Source organism: Capra hircus, chromosome 21 (assembly GCF_001704415.2).
Source record: "Capra hircus breed San Clemente chromosome 21, ASM170441v1, whole genome shotgun sequence".
Classification (NCBI taxonomy): Eukaryota; Metazoa; Chordata; class Mammalia; order Artiodactyla; family Bovidae; genus Capra; species Capra hircus.
The window spans coordinates 6794316-6812796 of record NC_030828.1 but is presented as its reverse complement, the minus strand read 5'-3'; the positions used below and the strand labels follow the sequence as shown (position 1 = coordinate 6812796).

Below are 18481 nucleotides of genomic sequence, written 5' to 3'. Positions count from 1 at the left end.
CGTATTCTGATGTGAACGACAGTACTTCCAAAGAGGAATCCGGAAACACACTGCTCCAGGACTGACAGAGGCGGACGGATGGGGCTAGCCTGTGCAGGGTGTGCTTGTTCCGGAAGGTGGAGAAGCAGGTGGAAGGGAGGAAAGGCCCCAGAGGCCAGATGCTGCCTGCCCTCAGGCCCAGCTCCGCTGCCATCCGGCTGCGTGCCTCCCAGGCTTGGCCTCAGGTTTCTCACCTCAAAGAGGGACCTTCGTGTGAGCACCTCTGTTACAGGGTGGCGGAGTAAATGGGTTAATGCACATAAATAACTGATGACGTGCCTGACACCTAGCCAGTGCTCAAGAAATGTTGAAAATTTTAGTTTCAGGGACAGTTTGTGGCTTTGGGCCCCCCTCAGCCATGCTAGGCTAACCAGCGGGGGCACTGGGAGCAGAGATGAACGCGGAGAGTACAGAACACTGCTGTGAAAACAGGCAGAGTGGTCCGATGGCCTGAAGCACGCACATAAACGGCTCCATACACCTCGAGGACTTGACAACAGCTCTGAAATTCACAATGAGAAGTGTAGGCTTCTGGAAATGACTCAAGTACATCCCAAGTGATCTGTTGTGGAAAGGAGAGAAGTAAACACCTGGGAGATGTGTCTATAGAATCCAGGCAACCTAAAGAACACTTAGGTCTGAAAACAAGTAAGCTTCATTTATCTGCAAGATTTTCTCTGCTGAAGATCTATGCAGCTGGGGGGTGGGGGTGCTGCCTTTCAGGGAAGTCAGCTGGCCCCAGGCTTTGAAACTAGACAGAAGTCTAATGAGCTGGGGTCCCTGCTCCACTCTTTTACTGGGGGTCTGTCCACTGCCAAACCAGCAGATGGATTTCTAAAGTAGTTCTCAAACTTTTTTCTTGGTAGAAGAAGATTTTACTACTGTATATGAAAAATGTTACATCACTTTAGTCTTTGTTGACTCATGGGAGAATATATTACAAATTAAGTGTTCGAACTAAGTATCTGTTTTGGTTACTTTGATAATCTGATGACAGCAAATGTGGAGATGATGTGGCATTTATATTGTTGACTCTAAAAGCATTACGGAGATGTATGTTCCACGTCTAAAAATTAACAAGTCCACTCAAGAATGGAGCACTGTTGATATTTTAGTTTCTGTTTAACTGGAAATTAACCAGAGACTGTAACTGAGCCATTCTTGAAGAGGAGAGGTTTTCCTGAGTCTCAGCCTTTTTCCCGGAGGTGAACCCTCACTCTAAAGACGAGCACATGTAAAGGGCATGGGAAGGAGGCAGGACCAGATGGGTAAGAACTGAGTTTCTGACCCAGGCTTTTCCAGAAGTGGTGCCAGGCTCAGAAAAAGGAAGAGGTCAAAAGGGATGGGAAGTGTTCCCCTCCCTTCCCGGGTAAGGAGCTGGTCTTCCAGACACAGGTGGACACAGCTGTGCTCTCTTGCTTTCCAGCCCCTCATAAAGGCCTCCCAGCTCTTAGTGCCCCTTTCCCTGGCAGTCACATGCTGACCCATCTCCTCCCACAAAACCACCCCATCTGGGCTGGTCCCCAGATCTGAGTGCTGCTTGTCCCTTCCCTTGTGTAGCTGACCTCACAGGGCTCTGGGAGAAAGGAAGCCGACTGGCCTAAGTCATACTGGTGCGTAAACGGCTCACAAGCTCTAACTCAGGGAGGCCCGGTCACATTTTCCAAAGAGGACGCTTGTTAGCACCTTTGGATCTCTGGAAGAGGGACTGGAAGCTAGGGAGGAAGGAAGGGGTTGGGGGGGAGGAAGGAAGGGGTTGGGGGGAAGGAAGGAATTTATTACTCAAACCGAGGCCACAATTGCTACTGAGGTGGAAGAAAGCTGGGCTTTGCGGTGAGGCGTTAGTGTCCCTGCCTGGGAATGTGCCCTCGGGGGCCAGCTCCTGAAGTTGCTGCTTCTCTTCCCCCATTTCCGAGTCCTCGGCTCCTCGATAGGCCCATGTTTCTCCTAATTCTGCTCCTGGGAGTCTCTAGTCAGCAGAGGCAGTGCCAGGGAGAGGGTTCTCCACACCTGTTGTCACGTACAAGCTGACCACAAGTCAGGCATCCCATCACGATGCTGCATGTGAGAATAGTCTAGGACGCGGGAACAGTGGAAAGTCCAGGGCACACACTGTGGGCACCTTCCCTGTCTGTGAATTTGACACTATTTTTATTTTTACCTGGGATATAGGAGAGCTCCTTTACTGCAAAACCCTGACTTATTTTCCCCCATCCCCCAAATTAGCATTCTAAACCATGAACCCCATGATTAGTCACTGAGGAGAGAGAAAATTTGCCTTACTACCCCTAAGGACTGACTCCCTGAGAGGAAGAGCTGGTTCTCCCAGAAGCGGGCATCCCCTTGGAGGTCCTTCTGGCCCAAGTGACAGTGGAGTTGCCAGAGGGATGCCACTTCCTGGCACAGGCCTTGTGCCTGATGCTGGGTGTGGGTTAACAAGGAGCTAGCAGTTTCAGCGTTCATACATGTGGCCGTTGCTAAGCTTAAAAACCTCTTCGAGAATCCTCGGCAACCTGATGCTAGGTGGCCCCAGCAAGGGATGAGGTCACTTTCTAAAGCACAGGGCCATGACTTAGCTTTATAAATCTGAGCCCCAGTGGCACAGGTGTTCCAAGGCCACGAACTTCTCCCATTTTCACTCCCGCAGAACGCTGGGGCTGTCTGCAAGTTAGGGTGAGGGCAAGTGTGGCCCAGTGGGCAGGCTGGCTTAGCATCTCCCAGAGGCCCTTCAGACTGTTCCATCTGCGTGTTTATACAGAGGCGTAAAAAACCAGGGCTCCATTCAAAGAGCAAGAGGAAAGTGGGGTTATGATTTGGCACCCTAGAGGTCAGGAGGTTTTTAATTAAAATAAATTTTGGTAGCCCTGGGCTCGTTTTCTTGAGGCTGTCCAAATGCAAGATTTGGAATAGTGAGGACAGCTTTCATGACGAGAGAGGCCTGGGTGTACAATGTGACAATTATCCTTTGTAATAGTCTTGGGAAATTGTATTCTGCACCAACTGCAAAAACTTTAAGGACCCCAGGGAGTTTGAAAATGGAAAGTCTCAAATCTTAGCCTGGTGTTAGCCCAGAGGAGCACCAACACCCAGCAGACAAACAGACTGAACCCATTTAGACCCTGCTGGGAGCTGCCGGGGGCCCTGTGCAGGCAGCTGCACTGAGACTACCCAGTAGCCTTGGGGTGGGGGGCACGGGGTTTTCTGAGGACAGATGAAGCCCAAGACAGGCTTTCTCCACACCGAAAGATCACCTTCGAGAGGAACATCGTCCCCGGCATCTGGGAGATGCCTCAGACCTGCTGGCGCTGAGCCGCGTGGCTCCTGGAAGTCCACGGCCTTCTCGGGGGCGGGCTTGCCTCAGCAGAGTGAGGTGACCAAGGTGGAGGCAGGCTGGTCTCACAGTACCCGGGGCTCACAGGTCCTGGCAGGGCTCAGTCACCACAGGGATGCCGGCCTCGAAGTCCTCACCATCAGAAGCGGGCCAGGACCGTCCTCCTCCAGCACTGCTTGGGGCCACCCAGGGGTCCAGCAGCCTCAGGCTTGTTGCTCAAGTGGCTTGTCTTGGTAAAGCATATGTGATTTCCATAAGCTGCCCTAATAATATGTTTCAAAGTCAAGTCAGAGTATTAGTAACTTAAGCTTTCCTAAGAAGTTGTGGACATAACTTATTAGCTAGCACTAAGTGAAACACTAGCGCCTCACAGAAGTGGTTATCAGAGTGTTTCATCCTCCCGAGGAGAGCGATAAAGCTGCGGGCTTTGTTCTCAGGCACACAGATGAAATGCAGTTTGCAAGCAAAGCTCGATGAGGTTTCAGTTCTGCCACAGGTTGTACCTCGGTGAAGAGAGACCAACAGCACAGACTCAGGGTGCAAAAGGCCACCCCTTCTACCTCTCTGCCGGCCTCGAGAGCTGCCACCCCTGCAGCCTGCACTGGCCTCACTTTTGGGCTCCCAGGCTCCCTGGAGCCCTGAGGACAGAGCACCCACGAAGCCACGCCCTGTCTGGCCTGGAGTGTCTCAGGTGGGCAGCGCCTGGCCTCTGTCTAGGCCCTGGTCCTCTAGACGGGCTGTGCTCCAGGGTGTTTTCCAGAGGTTTCTGAGAGGGGGTCCTACTAGCCCCTTTTCTTCTCTGGCCTCACCCACTGCTCTTTCTGCCCCTTCCCTTCCCCACCCAGCCTGTGGGGCACAGAGCAGGCTGGACGCTGAAGCCTGCTTGGGGCGCTCGGGTGCCAGGCTCAGACAGGCTGGGCATTTTGCACTGAGAAGTGGGCCCTGGGTAGGAGCTGAGGCAGGGTGTCTGAGAGCACACAGGGCTTGGGGGGTGGGCAGTGGGAAGACTGAGGAGGAAGGGAGAGTTGGGGGGTAGCCAGCAGCGGTTGGGGGCCTCGGGTTGGAGGTGGGAGACGGAGGCAGCAGGGCCTGCCAAGCATGGCCACGGGCAGTGGAAGGTAACCTGTGATGAGGGAGCGGGCCTCAGGTGGGGCAGGGCCCGGCACAGGGAACGCTGAGAACCAGGCCACAGGAGGAAGAGTTGAGCAAAGGGGTGACTGTGGAGGGGAAAAGCCAGGGGACTTCACGGAGATGCAGAGCCCACCTTTAGATACCCACATATTTCCTGACTACTGTATAAGATGAGGGGAGACATCAGGATGAGAGAGGGCTGGGGAGACACGTCGTGAGTCTGTCCACAGAGCTGAGAACTGGGGATCCCGCCCCCTCCTGAAGGTGGGCAGGGGCATAGCCCGTCCTCTCCTGTTGTCTCTGAAACCGACAGAGCTCTCAGGCCTAGGCCCCACATGGGGCCACTTCCAAACAAGGCCACCCGAGCTCAGCGGGCTCTGCCTCCCAAAGGTTTACACTAAAATGTACTTGGCTTCAGCCCATTTCATTTTAATATGCTTTAGGAGAAGAGTTATAAACACAAGGCCGATGCCCTGACACTCAGCAGGGCTGGGAGAACTGTTAATACCAAGTTTGTCTATGGCTGCTCTGGGAAGCTGGCCAGGCTCAGGTTAGTGACATTTCGCTAGCCTGAATTGGGCGCCCTTATGCAATGACAATCCTCCGTGACTTCTCGGGCAGTTTTGTCTGCATAAGGAATGTGGGAAGGCACAGGGCAAAGGGATCGTTTGAGTGCGGAGCCAGAAACACATTGGCTCCTTGGCCCGTGACGTTTTGTTAATCGGAGGGCAATGCCTTCAATGGGCATTCAGCAAGCAGGTTGTGGAGAATCCCCAAATGAGAAAAATTTCCCCTGTTAACGATTGTTTTAACAACAAACAAACAAACTGTACTGGGCACAGACAAGCTTCCGCATAGGAGAGTAGAGCTGAGATCCTCGGTGCTCAGTGGAAAGTATGGATTTGCTGCCAGGGGATCCGACTGGGACTTCCGAACCACCAGTGACCAAAGTCCAGGCTAAAGAGGCCTGCCTGGGTGAGAGCTGGGTGGGGAGGCCGGGCCCTCGCTTGGCTGTCAAAGATCACTTACAAATTCTCTCCTCTCCTTTCTCCTTGCTGGAGGTAGCAGAGGCCTGGAGAGCCTCAGCCCCGGGTGGGTTCCTCGTCACTGCATTAGCTTGTTTTTGGGGACAGCAGAGAAATGAAAACCAGGCGCCCCGAAAGGCAGTGGGGAGGCACCTAGCCACTGCTGCTGTGGCTCCTGGTTGGAAGGGGGCCCCATTCACTCCTGCTTTATTGGGGCATGCCGAGCTCATACGTGCTAACACAGCCGCCCCTCTGGGCGCAGGCCGAGCTTAGGCACGTGTGGGTAAGACTGGGACAAACGAGCTGAGCAGCAGCCCGCCAGGTCGTTGTCCCCAGTCTCCCCCGTGTTCTCCATCAAGGAAACACAGGGTCCCCTGGCAGCATGCTCAAGCCTGTTAACACAGTAGGAATGAGCTGCGTGTCTCTCTGCCTTGGTTCTTCTGACGCACCCATTTCGGGTTTGAGGTCTGAGGCCCTCGGGGCGAGGGCTGTGCTTCTCTCTGCCCTTGCTCCTGGGTGTCCTGCTGCTGCTGCTCAGCATCTGCTCTGATCCAACAGCTTCTCTGCCCGGCCTCCTCCTTGCTTTCAAGTAAATGCTTCCTGTCAGACATTTTGTGTGTCCTCTGACCAGCGGAAGCCGAGTCTGAGAAGGGAGCCTCCTTGGACGGACGGGGGCTTTGTCCTTCTTGGGTAAAGCGGTGAGTAGAGAGAGTATGGACGGGGCTGGCGGTGTGGAGAGCTGTCTGGGTTACCTCCTTTGTGAAATGGGAGGTTGTGTCCCGCCTCCAAGGCTTGTTAGGATGAGACGGGCATGTTGGTGACAGCGCCAGCGCCTCCATCCGACGACGCTTGCTACCACTGCTGTCGTCATTGTTAATATGATGCTGCTGAGATTCCTGCTGGCCCCAGGCTCCTGGGGGCTCCGTGGGTCAGTGTTTCAAGCAGCCATTCCTCCAGGCCTCAGGCAGAAGCGACCCCCTTCCTAACCTGCAAAGCCAGCTGCGACTGTCCAACTCCCTGCTCCTGGGCAAGTTTGCTTCTCGTCCTTCCCTACTCACCCTCCTCCGATATCTCAGACACTGACAGGCAAGTCGGCTTCCTGGTACAGGTCACCACGTGGTCTGAGCCACCCTGGAAGCAGGGCTGAGACCTGTGTGGGCTCCTGGGTGGGCCTCCTTGGGCTGCCTTCGCTCTTCTCGCGTCCTCTCCCTCCCCAGAGCCACACAGGTGTAAGTCGGGGGTAGCGGGGAAGGAGGGAAAAGGCATGTGCAGTGCCGGCAGGGAGGTCAAGAGGCTGTGTTCAAGTCTACCATGCCCTGGCTATGGCTCTTGGGAAATTACCTAAGCCTCCACGCCTCAGTTTCTCCATCTGAGACCTGGGGACTCGTATCAACCTCACAGAGCTGTGGTTAAGTTACCTTTGTTAACTCGGTTAGAACCGTGACACTACAAACTACATACATACATATTATTACTACTACAATTATGTACTACATACATATTATTGCTAATGAGGTCATTAAATTTTCACAGATCTAATTATCTGTATCTAGTAGGTATTAGTAGCATTCTCAATTTACAGGGGAGGCTATATCAATGCCATATTTAGACTGGAAAACTTAGAAAAAAATACATCTCATGCTCCCAGGTCAGAAGTTAGGGATCTACTCCTCCACACTTGTTTGCCTCCTTCAGAGCCTGAAACATGTTTGACTTAGTTACCATCAACTATGCATTGATTTCACATAAAACTTCAGATTTCTGCCTTCTCTGGAAAAGGCAGACATGCCGATATGAGCCTGCCTTCCACATGACAGTGATGGGCCAGAGCAGAACAGCAGCTGCTCACTTTGGATGGAGGACGCGCTTCTCCAGCTTGTCACAGCCCTCCCCCACCCCTATTGCATCTCTCAGATTACAGCTGAGGGTCAGCTGCCAATCATAAGTGTGCTGCTGCTGGTTTCTAAGGGCCATCTGCTTCACTCGGATTGCTTACCTGGTCCCCATGGACATGTAGGTTGGGACTCCTGCTAATCTAGGGGTTTCCATCCTGTTGGCATTTTAAGTATCCTATTAATACTTGTGGCATGGAAGGTTCTCTTACCTATTAAAGGAATGTTAGCCACCAACAGGTTGGAGAAAATGTTGGCTTTCTGCAGGTTTGGAAGTCGGTTGAGGTGTGGAGTGCTCTAGGGAGTTAGAATGAGAAAGGGCATCTGCCTTCCCTATCATCTGGCTCTGAAAAGGTGCACAAAGCTCCCAGAGACCAGAATGAGGGATCATTAAGGGGGATGGACAGACAGACCCCCTTCCCCAGCTCCTCCCAGGACAGGAGCCCCTGCCTGGCCCAGGGACCTCTGCAGACCAGTCTGCTCCCAAGGCGCCCCCTTCGTCTCCTCCTCCACCAGCCTTCTCATCTGAGCCCAGCGCCTGCTCTCCGAACCTCAGCCGCAAGCCTTCCAAATGTTGACTTTCAGCTTGATGCCACACTGGACCTTATTTTCCAATAATGGATAAGTATTTTTATCTGACACCTTGGAATACACTTTGGGTCTTCTTTATGAGTCATACTCTGCTTCTGAATATTCTGGCCAACAACAAGAAAAAGTCATTAGGATAGCATGTTCTCCATCTATAGAGGCATACTGTATGCTCAGAGCCTGGGATGGAAGATTAAAAAACTCCCAAGCTCACTGCTCTACCTATTATGTGGGGCTAAGAAAAACTATATGAGTCATAAGTGGCAACTTCCTTTTGGAATCCTGAAGACGTGTAAGTTTATGCTGATTGAAAGCTCAGCCCTGGGAGAGTCTGAAGGCTGGCATTTCAACAGGACAGATCTGTTGCCACAGTAAATCCACAACAATCTTTAAAAATAGATCACCTCTGAAAGCCCAGGAGGCTTCCCTGTAAGCCCAGCATGAACTCTCTGGGGCTCTGATAGCTACGTTTGGATTTGCTGTATTTGAGAGTACAAGTCTAGAAGAAGGCTGAAAAAGGCTAGAAACCAAAGGCTCTGGTGCACCAAATCGAGAAGGCTCTCTGAAGCAACTATCACAGCTCCCTCTGCCTGTTCATCCATGCCAGAGGCAGCGAGCCCACGACCTCGATGCGCACAGGCCAGGCAGGGAGCAGGCTGCTCTGCCCCCGTGGAAGGCTCACACTTGCTCTCACCATGGTGCTCAGGCCTCCCGGACGCGACGGCGGCACAGGCGATGGAGTGTGCGGACGTGGCTGCCTCCTCTCGAGAGGGGCTTCCTCTCAGAACGATGAGATGCGCCTGTGGTCATGAAAAGAAGAAACACGTTTGTTTACACACTTGGCAGCAGCAGCAGGGAACAAACTGTTCTTGCAGCGATAAGCAGAAGGCCAAGGAAACTTCCAGCAACCTAAACAATATAATTTATGTGGACGCACAATCAACTCTGGGGAGAGTTGGGTTTTAAAAGCATCATGCAGTGGAGAGAGAATGTATCAGGCCCTGGACACTGAGTCCAGACGGTTTGATGCTGTGGCCAGGACTTATTTCTAAGTAAATCATTTAAAGGTCTATCCTCCCATGAGTGCATTATTGGTAGAAGAAGGGAGAGGGTTTCCAGAAGGAAGGAGATGAATTAAAAAGTGCCAGTGCTGCAGAAGAAGTGGGCAAGCACAGCCCCCTCCCCACTGGCCAGCCCAGAGAAGGGGACTTACCCCCAGTGTCAGCAGCCTCACCCACTGAAACCCTGACCCCATCCCCATGCTTGGTCTGCCAAGCCCATTTGACTATATCCTCAGCAAACCGGCCCACGGGAATTGCCCAAGCACAGTAAACAGCTCAGTTCCTTGAAAATGAAGCCCATTTAAAAATTCTCTAATGGAAAAGAACCACTTGATGATATTATGGGGCTGTCAGGTGGCGCGAGTGGTAAAGAACCCGCCTGTCAATGCAGGAGATATAAGAGACGTGGGTTCAATCCCTGGGTCGGGAAGATCCCCTGGGGGAGGGCATGGCAGCCCACTCCAGTATTCTTGCCTGGAGAATCCCATGGAAGGAGGAACCTGGAGGGCTACAGTCCATGGGGTTGCAAAGAATCAGATAAGACTGAAGTGACTTAGCATACATGCACACATGATACTATGAGCATAAAGTAATAAAATCATTTCAAATAAAATACAAAATGCATCCCTTCAAATAAAAAAGACATTAAGCAAACAAACAGGTAAACAATCGCATGAATCAGTCCTAGCTCCTGGAAGCTGGAGGAATCAGGGTGCTCAGGACGGCGTGCACCAGGTGGGAGGGATGTCCGCGTTCATGACACGATGGAAACAGAGAATGTGAAGGCCGAGCATCAAGGCCTGAGTCTCATCTCCATGCTTTATTAGCTGTGAAATATCTTGGGCAAATTACCCACTCAGCAACCTCAATTTTTTCATCTATAAAATGAGGATAATACAAATTGTCAAAAATATTCAAATTGATATCACAAATGAAAGAGCATTAAGGTACAGTCTAAATTTCAGATTACATAAAGCTGGAGCACTAGAATCTTCTAGTCCAGAGACAGCAGTGAGACAGCAAAGCAGAGAGACTTGCTCCTCTGACTACCAGCTAAATGCATTTCTGAGATGATAATCAGGGTAGACTCTAGACTGTCATCTCATTTGCCATATGTTAAAACCTACTGAGTTACTAGACCTAGACTTCTTATGATGAGCCTACTCCAAATCAAGATTCTTGGTAATAACTTTTATCGCTGTGTTAGAAGAATCAGAATTTCATATTTGTAAATACTAACAATAGCTTTTGTTTTAAAATGACTTTTAAAATTACAGGATGTAAATAAACTGAAAGTGTGATTTTGGCAAACCATAATTAGTCACTATCCTCAAGTTGGCCTGAAGTTCTGACTGGAAATGCTTTTCAAATTGGAGCCACAGGGACAGAGTGAGGAATCAAATGTTCAGTGCTCAGGAAATAAAAAGAACAAGAGAAAAAGCTTGCCCTGCCCGCAATGCAAATATTAATAGATCATGTTTACTTTGTCTTTTCCCTGCATTTACTATCTCTGTGATCCAGAGGGTGAGGAGAGCACCTTCTGATGCCAAAAGAGATTTAATTTAACTCTGATTGACCAAAGCTCAAATTCGAATTCAAAAAGATTTCATATTTTGTTTCTATCAGTCTTATAATTCAAGTCAATGCAAAAGATGTGAGTCTATCAAAATTACTTTCAAATGAATAATTAACATGTTCTGAGAACTAGGTTGCTTTTTGTCTTGGAGACAGGATGCAAAGTTTTCCATGAGCAAAAATGTTCACAGTATCAAGAAAGTGGATCCTGAAATCTTAATAGGGGTCTGAATGTATCACAAAATCTTCATAACTTCAATGTTTTCCTGTATAAGATGCTAACATAAGTGAACATCTAGTATTCATTATTTACTTCAGAAACTCAGTGTCTGATCTAATTTGTTATTTGATGTTCATGAAGCTTTTAAACGCCATATGCTGGAGCAGGGGGCGAGGGCAGTGGAGAAGGGAACCCGTGATGTTTAAAATGTGCCACATTAGTATCTCATTTATTCAGAACAATTCAGCTTAATTTAATTCAGTGCTATTCAATTCAATTTATCTTAATTATAAAATGCTTTTTGCATGCTGCATATTACTCAAACACTAGGAATTCACACAAAAATTAGGTAGAGCTTTTGGTTTTAAGTGCACTTACAGATGAACAACAAAAATGTGGGGTAGTTTGATTTGACCTAAACTCAGACACTGCCCCTCTCCAGGGTTCTGGCTCACTACCTTCCTCTCCACCCTTCCTCCCATCATCATTTTCAGGAAGCTCCATAAGATTGGTCTGCAGCTATTGGGCAAGAAAGGGATAGTTCAGTTTAACAGATGAATAAAGGACAGAAGTCAATAAAATGACCTTGTGCATGGAGGAAACCTAAGGAAGAGAGTAGAGGACCCCAAACAGGCTGTTTTACCATCAGAGGGAAAGCACGGGAGGGAGCATTTGCTGGAACTGGAACGATGAGTTATAGGGGAGGGAGCCATGGCCTTCGGTAGAGGGATGAAGCCCACCTGCACTGTGCTCTCTTCTTCCAAGGTCAAGGCTGCGTGACCCCCAGGCAGAGGGCAAGGCAGCCCACAGACATGGTGCTTAGTGGGCACAGAGAGGGGTTCAGGGTGGAGCTGACAGAGCAAACTAAAACACCCCGTGAATGACCCAGCTAACACCTTGGCCTCTGGGGCTTGACAGGCTCATTCTCCTCCCCATCCTCGGCCACCCAGTCCCCCATGATCTGCACTACCTCTGGATCCCACAGTTCATATAACCTGTTTGACTGTTGGGGCATCCTGACTTTATCACATCTGTGTGGCTTCTCATCCTCTGTCCACTCTCCACATCTCACTATCCACCCACTGTCCCTTCCCTTCTGGTCTAGCTTAGAGGGCACCGCCCATCAGTGCCTACACAGAAAATGCCCTCAACTCCACTGAAGAAATATTTTGAGATGGTGAAGAATGGGGAACCATCTAAATACCCATCAGTTCAGTTCAGTTCAGTCACTCAGTCGTGTCCGATTCTTTGCGACCCCATGAATCACAGCACGCCAGGCCTCCCTGTCCATCCCCAACTCCTGGAGTTCACTCAGATTCACGTTCATTGAGTCAGTGATGCCATCCAGCCATCTCATCCTCTGTCGTCCCCTTCTCCTCCTGCCCCTAATCCCTCCCAGCATCAGAGTCTTTTCCAATGAGTCAACTCTTCGCATGAGGTGGCCAAACTACTGGAGTTTCAGCTTCAGGACCATTCCTTTCACAGAAATCTCAGGGCTGATCTCCTTGCAGTCCAAGGAACTCTCAAGAGTCTTCTCCAACACCACAGTTCAAAAGCATCAATTCTTCGGCGCTCAGCCTTCTTCACAGTCCAGCTCTCAGCGGTGGAATGAATATTATGTGGTTTATTCATACAACGATTGAACTTTATCTATGTGGTTATAACATGGTTATATTTCAAAAACACATCATTGAGTAGAAAAGCAACTTTCAAAAGGATTCAAACATCATGATGCCACTGCTTTTCAAGTTTCTGATTTTAAAGCAAAAGAATGCCTTTTAGTCCAAACAGAACTGTCCATGGTTTTGTAATATACAAGGCAGGTAAGAGTGGAGCTGTTCTCGCTGAAGCAGGTGGAGAGGGTCTGCAAGCCCACCCAGTTGCTTCCATCCAGCCGCCCCCAAAAGACCCTCCTTGGAGCATGAATGTGGGGGTGACACAGTTTGATAAGCATGGTACCACACCAGGCAGGAAGCCTCCTGAGGGAACAAGCACAGAGGAAGTTGACAGAGCTCCTGATTAGATCACCCAATCTTTCCAAACTAAGCCACTGTTCACAATTCTGGAGCAACACTTTGCTTGCTAAGATAATATAAATCCTGTTACATACATCTGGAGCGTGTAAGGACAAAGGTTAGAGTGAACAGAGTTACCGGAGTCCTGCCTGCCGCTCTGGCTTTATACAGACGCCCGGGCACTGGCCCTGCTGGGGATTTGCAGCTTGACGACGCTCGGTCTTCCTCGTATTTTATTAAGCACCCCGGGGCTTGCACCTCTCCTCCTATCCTTTGATGTTTTTGATATCTTACGGTTACGTGTTTATCAACTGCCGTCCTGAGCCTGGGGAAGAATATTTAATATTCTTAAATCTTTTCAGCTTCTAGCATGTCGTCCTGGGTTAAAAACAGAAACATCTTTAATGTCCCATATGGACTAACCGCCTCAAGCCCTGGCAAGGCACAGAGCAGCTGTTGCGCTGCGGTCCTCCTGTGTGTTTCTGGGGAAACTGCTGGTTCCTCAGCTCCAATCCAGCTGTCTATAGACACAGCCAGGGCCAGGGCTGGCAGACTCTTATCTAACTGGGCCTGTCCCCGTGGATTCGGAAAACGTGTGATAGTTTTTGAAGAGAAAACTTGATGACTAGTAAAAAGGATGTGTCTATTTATGCAGGCAGACCCCATCAGATGAATATTCAACTTAAAATGAACTGGGTTCATTCTGAGTGTGGAACTCCAATTCCTGTGGAGGAGGGAGAGAGATTTCTTCTTTTCTCTTTTTGATAATAATTAGGGGAATCCATGACTCAGAGGGAAATCTCTCCCACAGCAAAGTGAAGAGCACTCAAGTAGCTCAAAGTACGTTTGTGGGCTTAAGCCGGATCTCTTTACCCTGGAGATGAGAACTCTCGCGGAGAGGAAAACAGTAATTGCCAGGATCTCTCAGTGCAGCTGGGGCTGGGACAGGGAGGGCCTGAGGGAACTAACCCCGAGGTACACTGGCTCCACTTAATCTCAAAATGACTAGTGAGAGTGATGCTGACTGCCTAATTTAAGGATGGGAAAAGGAAGTCTTGAGGAGAATAAACGGCTGTCTGAAGGTCACAGAGTTGGCTGATGACAGAATAGGGGTTCAAACTAGGGCCTGGGATTTCAAATTGCATGTTTTGCTCATCTAACACCTGGTCATCAAGAGGGCAGAAGTCACAGAAAGGTGATTTTCAAGTCAACATAATGAAGAACTATGAAGAGTCAGAGAATAGTTGCTAAAGAGTAGACTCAGCCCAGAACTGAATAGACTGGCTGGCAGAAGAGTGAACTGCCAGCATCCGGAATTCTGAGCGCTCATGGAAGAGGGACACCTGGAGGGGTCAGGCAGCGGACAGTGGATGGAGCAGACGTTACAGTGCCTTCTATCAAGTGTCTCCGTTTATGCTTTGATTCAGATTTGTGCCTTAATTCAACAGAAGCTCAAGCCCACTTGTCACCATGAAGTGTGAGCTTGCTGCTGCTTTTATAACTGACCAGCTGTCAAAGTGCATAGCTTTCTCTCTCTGCTCTGCCAGAGCTGGCCATCCCCTGCTTCAGCTTTGGGCTGTCATCCTTGGGCAAGACAGGGTCATGTTGCAGTCCAAGGGTGCTGCTTCCTTTCCTCTCCCATCTCTGCCCAGTAGGGAGGCCTTCCATGGCCACACAGAGTATGTGTGGAGGCTGCTGGAGGGCTTTGGCTAAAAAAAGACATGGAGCTGGGAATCCCCGCAGGAAAGTAGATGCAAGGAGTGACTGGGTGCAGAGGGCATTCAAAACCTGATTTCTGGGAGCCGCGGACTGAGCCAGTTTCTTTTAATAGTCAGAGAAAGGCTCTGTGGCAGCTCTCCAGTTGTCAATTTTAGCTCCCCCAAAAGGCTGGGAAGAACAGGCCCTACTCGTTGTTTAAGAGTTAGCACCAAAATAGACATGTTGGGGCCTTAGTTTTTTTTTCTTTTGGTTGTGTGTGTCTTCTTAAAACTTAACTAGATTTTTAAATTACAAGAGTAGCACCTGCATGTAATTTTTTAAAAATCCTAAGTGGTAGAAAAGAATAAACAATTACAAATTTAAATGTCCTGTCCTTTGTGTCTAAGCCTCACCCTCTCTTCTCCCCATTTCCAGTCTGATTTTTAATAGCTTACTCACTACCAACAGTTTCCCGGGTATCTTTTCAGAAATTATGATGTGCTTACACACACACACACACATACACACACACACACACACACGATCAGAGCCTGGCCCTGCCCCCCTCTTGGTTCAGCTTCCTCTTCTGCCCCCACTCGGGGCGCTAACCACGGTGGCTCCTCTCCTCATCCTTTGGGGTGTCTCATTATCAGATCCCACACCAGGTCAGGCTGCCCCACGGAGCTCTCGCAGTATCTGGTACCTCTCCTTGTGGCGCCTTCACATTGGTACGTTTACATTCACCTGTGTGATTCTTCACTAAGGTCTATCTCACTCACTAGGCTGCTTCTTGAGAGCAAGACCTCTGACAACTGAACCTCCCATCATAGTCCCAGACCTAACACTGTGTCCAGCACATTGTAGTGTTTAATTGGTCATTGACTGAAAGAACAATCTGGTTCAAATCTGACCTTTTAAAATTAAGAATACACTTTGGACACCTTTCATGTCAGAACAGACATCCATCTCATTCTGTTTAGTGGCTCTATAGTATCCCACTCCACGGACAGATTATAGCTTCATAATCAGTTTCCTACTAATGGATTTTAAGGGCATTTCTAATTTTTTACTATTGTCACTGACCCTGTTTCTTTGCAAACTTGTGTGTATCTGTCTGTTAGGTAAGTTTATAGAAGGGAAATCACTGGGTCAAAGGGTCAGGGCATTATAAAACTGGAGAGGGCATGTCAATTGCTTTCCCCGCAAATGGTGTCGATACCTAGTCCCACCAGCAATGCACAAGTATGTCTGCTTCCCCCACCCCTGCCATCATGCAGTGTCACCAAACTTCCTTGGCATCTCCTTGGTTACGCTGCATTTCTTTAATCACAAGTGAGGCTGGGGATTATTTTTGGATGGTTATCAGCCATTTGTGTTTCCTCTTCAGTAAAATGTCTCTGTCTTTTGTCCATATTTCTATCAAGTTGTCTTTTTCATCTAGCTTTTATAATAACTCTTTCTGTATTTTCCCTTCATTGACATTTATTTCTTAACTTTATGGTATGTTGTCATGGAGAAGTTTTTCATTTTTATGCTGTCAAGTTTATCAATCTTTTTTTCTCCCTCTCTTTGTCTCTCAATCTCTACCCATCTGTACACAGGCAGAGGAAAAATGCTCACCACTCAACAAGTGTCACCACTGGCTACTTCTGGGATGGGGCAGGCTGAGATGGTTTGTAGCTCAGTTCTCTGTATTTTTCTGTATGGCTTTTTTTTTTTTTTTTTTTGGTAAAAAGCATTATCATTTTAATTAAAAATAGCTGTTTTTTCAAAAGCAGCAGTATGGTACCCGGATTTACATCATTCTTAGAAAAAGTTTATAATGTCTGAAATCATAACTGCATTCTGCCACTTTTCCAATTTTGTGGCTTCCTGGGTGGCACAATAGTAAAGAATCTGCTTGCCAAGGCAGGAGACTCAAGAGACTGGGATTTGGTCACTGAATCAGGATGATCCCCTGGAGGAGGAAACGGCAACCCACTCCAGTATTCTTACCTGGAGAATCCCATGGACGAGCCTGGAGGGCTATAGTCCATGGTGCCACGGAGAGTCAGACACAACTGACCATGCATGCAACCTTCTTTTCTAATTTTTTTAAAAATAGGCTAATGTTGTTAGAGATTTTGAAAATTAAAAATAGCACTCTGATTATTTCTAATAAATTAATTTCACTTTATAGCAAATACACCGCAATTAACAAGAGCCAGTAAGAAGTGCTGCCATTTACTAAATAGTCTGCACCTGCCAGGGGCCACGAGTGAGCACCTATCAGCCACCAGCAAGGCCTGACCGAGGCCAATAACTCACCCAGAGCAGGAACCTGAACCCAGACTTTCTGTCATTGGTAGAGAAACTGATAAATTATTTCATCATACTTTGCAAATCAAAGTTCTCTACATCTTTGGCTACAAAAAAACATAATTAATGTTATTTTGGTATCGACCATTTTTCGATGTCCATATGTATAGTCATCTTTTGTAAAAAAAAAAAAAAAAAGTTCTCTAAATTTGGGGACTACTGAGTCTCAGAGCTGCCCTGAAAACTGAAAAGAGAGATATACCATTTTAGTGTCAGAGATGTGAAAAAGCTGTCCAAGCTAGTGTGGTGTTAATTTGTACCCCTTGAAAGCACACACCCACAACCATGTTCTTGCTCACATAAAAGAAATTCTGTAATTTTTCTCCTGGATAGGAAAACAAGGTTCCAGTGCCAAAATCTGCCTTGAAGAGCTTCAGAAGCAGTCATGCTTGCTTGGTTTCCTCACAGAACCCTGCTGCAGAGGACCTGCCGGCCGACGACAGCCCTTTCATCAATCCCTCTGTGATGGCTCTGTGGGGCTGGCTTTATTCTTCTCCATTTAATGGGCTAGGTTCTAAAATACTTTGGAACTTTTCTACATTCTACCGAAAATAAAAGGTCCTTTCTCCCTGGGTGTTTCTCTCATTCCAAAGGAATGAAGAGTGAAAAAATAAGAGGGGAAATAACAAAACCACCTTTCTTTGCGTGTAATTAATAAATGGCTTTTAGGCATGGCCTCCCTTGGAAAGCTGTGGCCACACTGTACCTTTCTGTATTTTAGGTAAAGTTGCTAAAAAAGGGAAGTCTTGATAAATGTATAACAATTACTATTAATAAATAAAAGTAGCTCATACTGGCAACATGCCAAATGGTTCACAAAGGACTTTCCATTGTGAAGCTTTGAGCTCTTCTGTAAAGTGGATAGGGTCTTTCATAGTTTTTTTTTTTTTTAAAGACTAAATGACTCGTATTATCAAACAGCTGGTAAACAGAAGTGTCAAACTCCAACCCAGCAGCTGGTTTTCTGATTTCAAATTCAATGCCATCTTTTCATTATTATTTTTAATTGGAAGATAATTGCTTGACACTGTTGTGTTGGTTTCTGCCATTCAACAGCACAAATCAGCCATAAGTGTGTGCGTGTATGTGTATACATATATCACCTCCTTCTTGAGCCTCCCTCCTAGCCCAACCATCACCCCACCCCTCTAGGTCATCAGGAGCACTGGGCTCAGCTCCCTGTGTTATATAGCAACTTCCCATTAGACTCTGCTTTACAGGTGGTAGCATGAATAAATCAGCGCTACTCTCTCAATTTGTCCCACCTTCTCCTTCGCCTGCTGTGCCCACAAGTCTGTTCTCTACATCTGCATCTCTATTGTCCTGCAATAGGTTCATCAGTACCTTTTTCTAGATTCCATACAAGTACATTAATATATGACATTTGTTTTTCTCTTTCTGACTTAATTCACTCTGTATAACAGACTCTAGGTTCATCCACCTCAGTTCAACTGACTCACATTCACTCCTTTTTATGGATGAGTAATATTCCATTGTATATATATATACCACAAGTTATCTATTCATCTATCAATTCAAATCCAAATG

At 48.0% G+C, this 18481-nt stretch overlaps 1 protein-coding gene across 3 annotated transcripts in view; it reads right to left on the bottom strand.

Moving 5' to 3' along the window:
- The window catches only part of TTC23 (tetratricopeptide repeat domain 23), a 164411-nt gene that overhangs the window by 26184 nt on the left and 119746 nt on the right, over positions 1-18481 (bottom strand). For all 3 annotated transcript variants that reach the window (XM_018066112.1, XM_018066113.1, XM_018066111.1), the window contains exon 7: positions 8701-8806. In XM_018066112.1, the coding sequence (XP_017921601.1) occupies positions 8701-8806 (106 nt within the window). The remainder of the gene's footprint in view (positions 1-8700; positions 8807-18481) is intronic.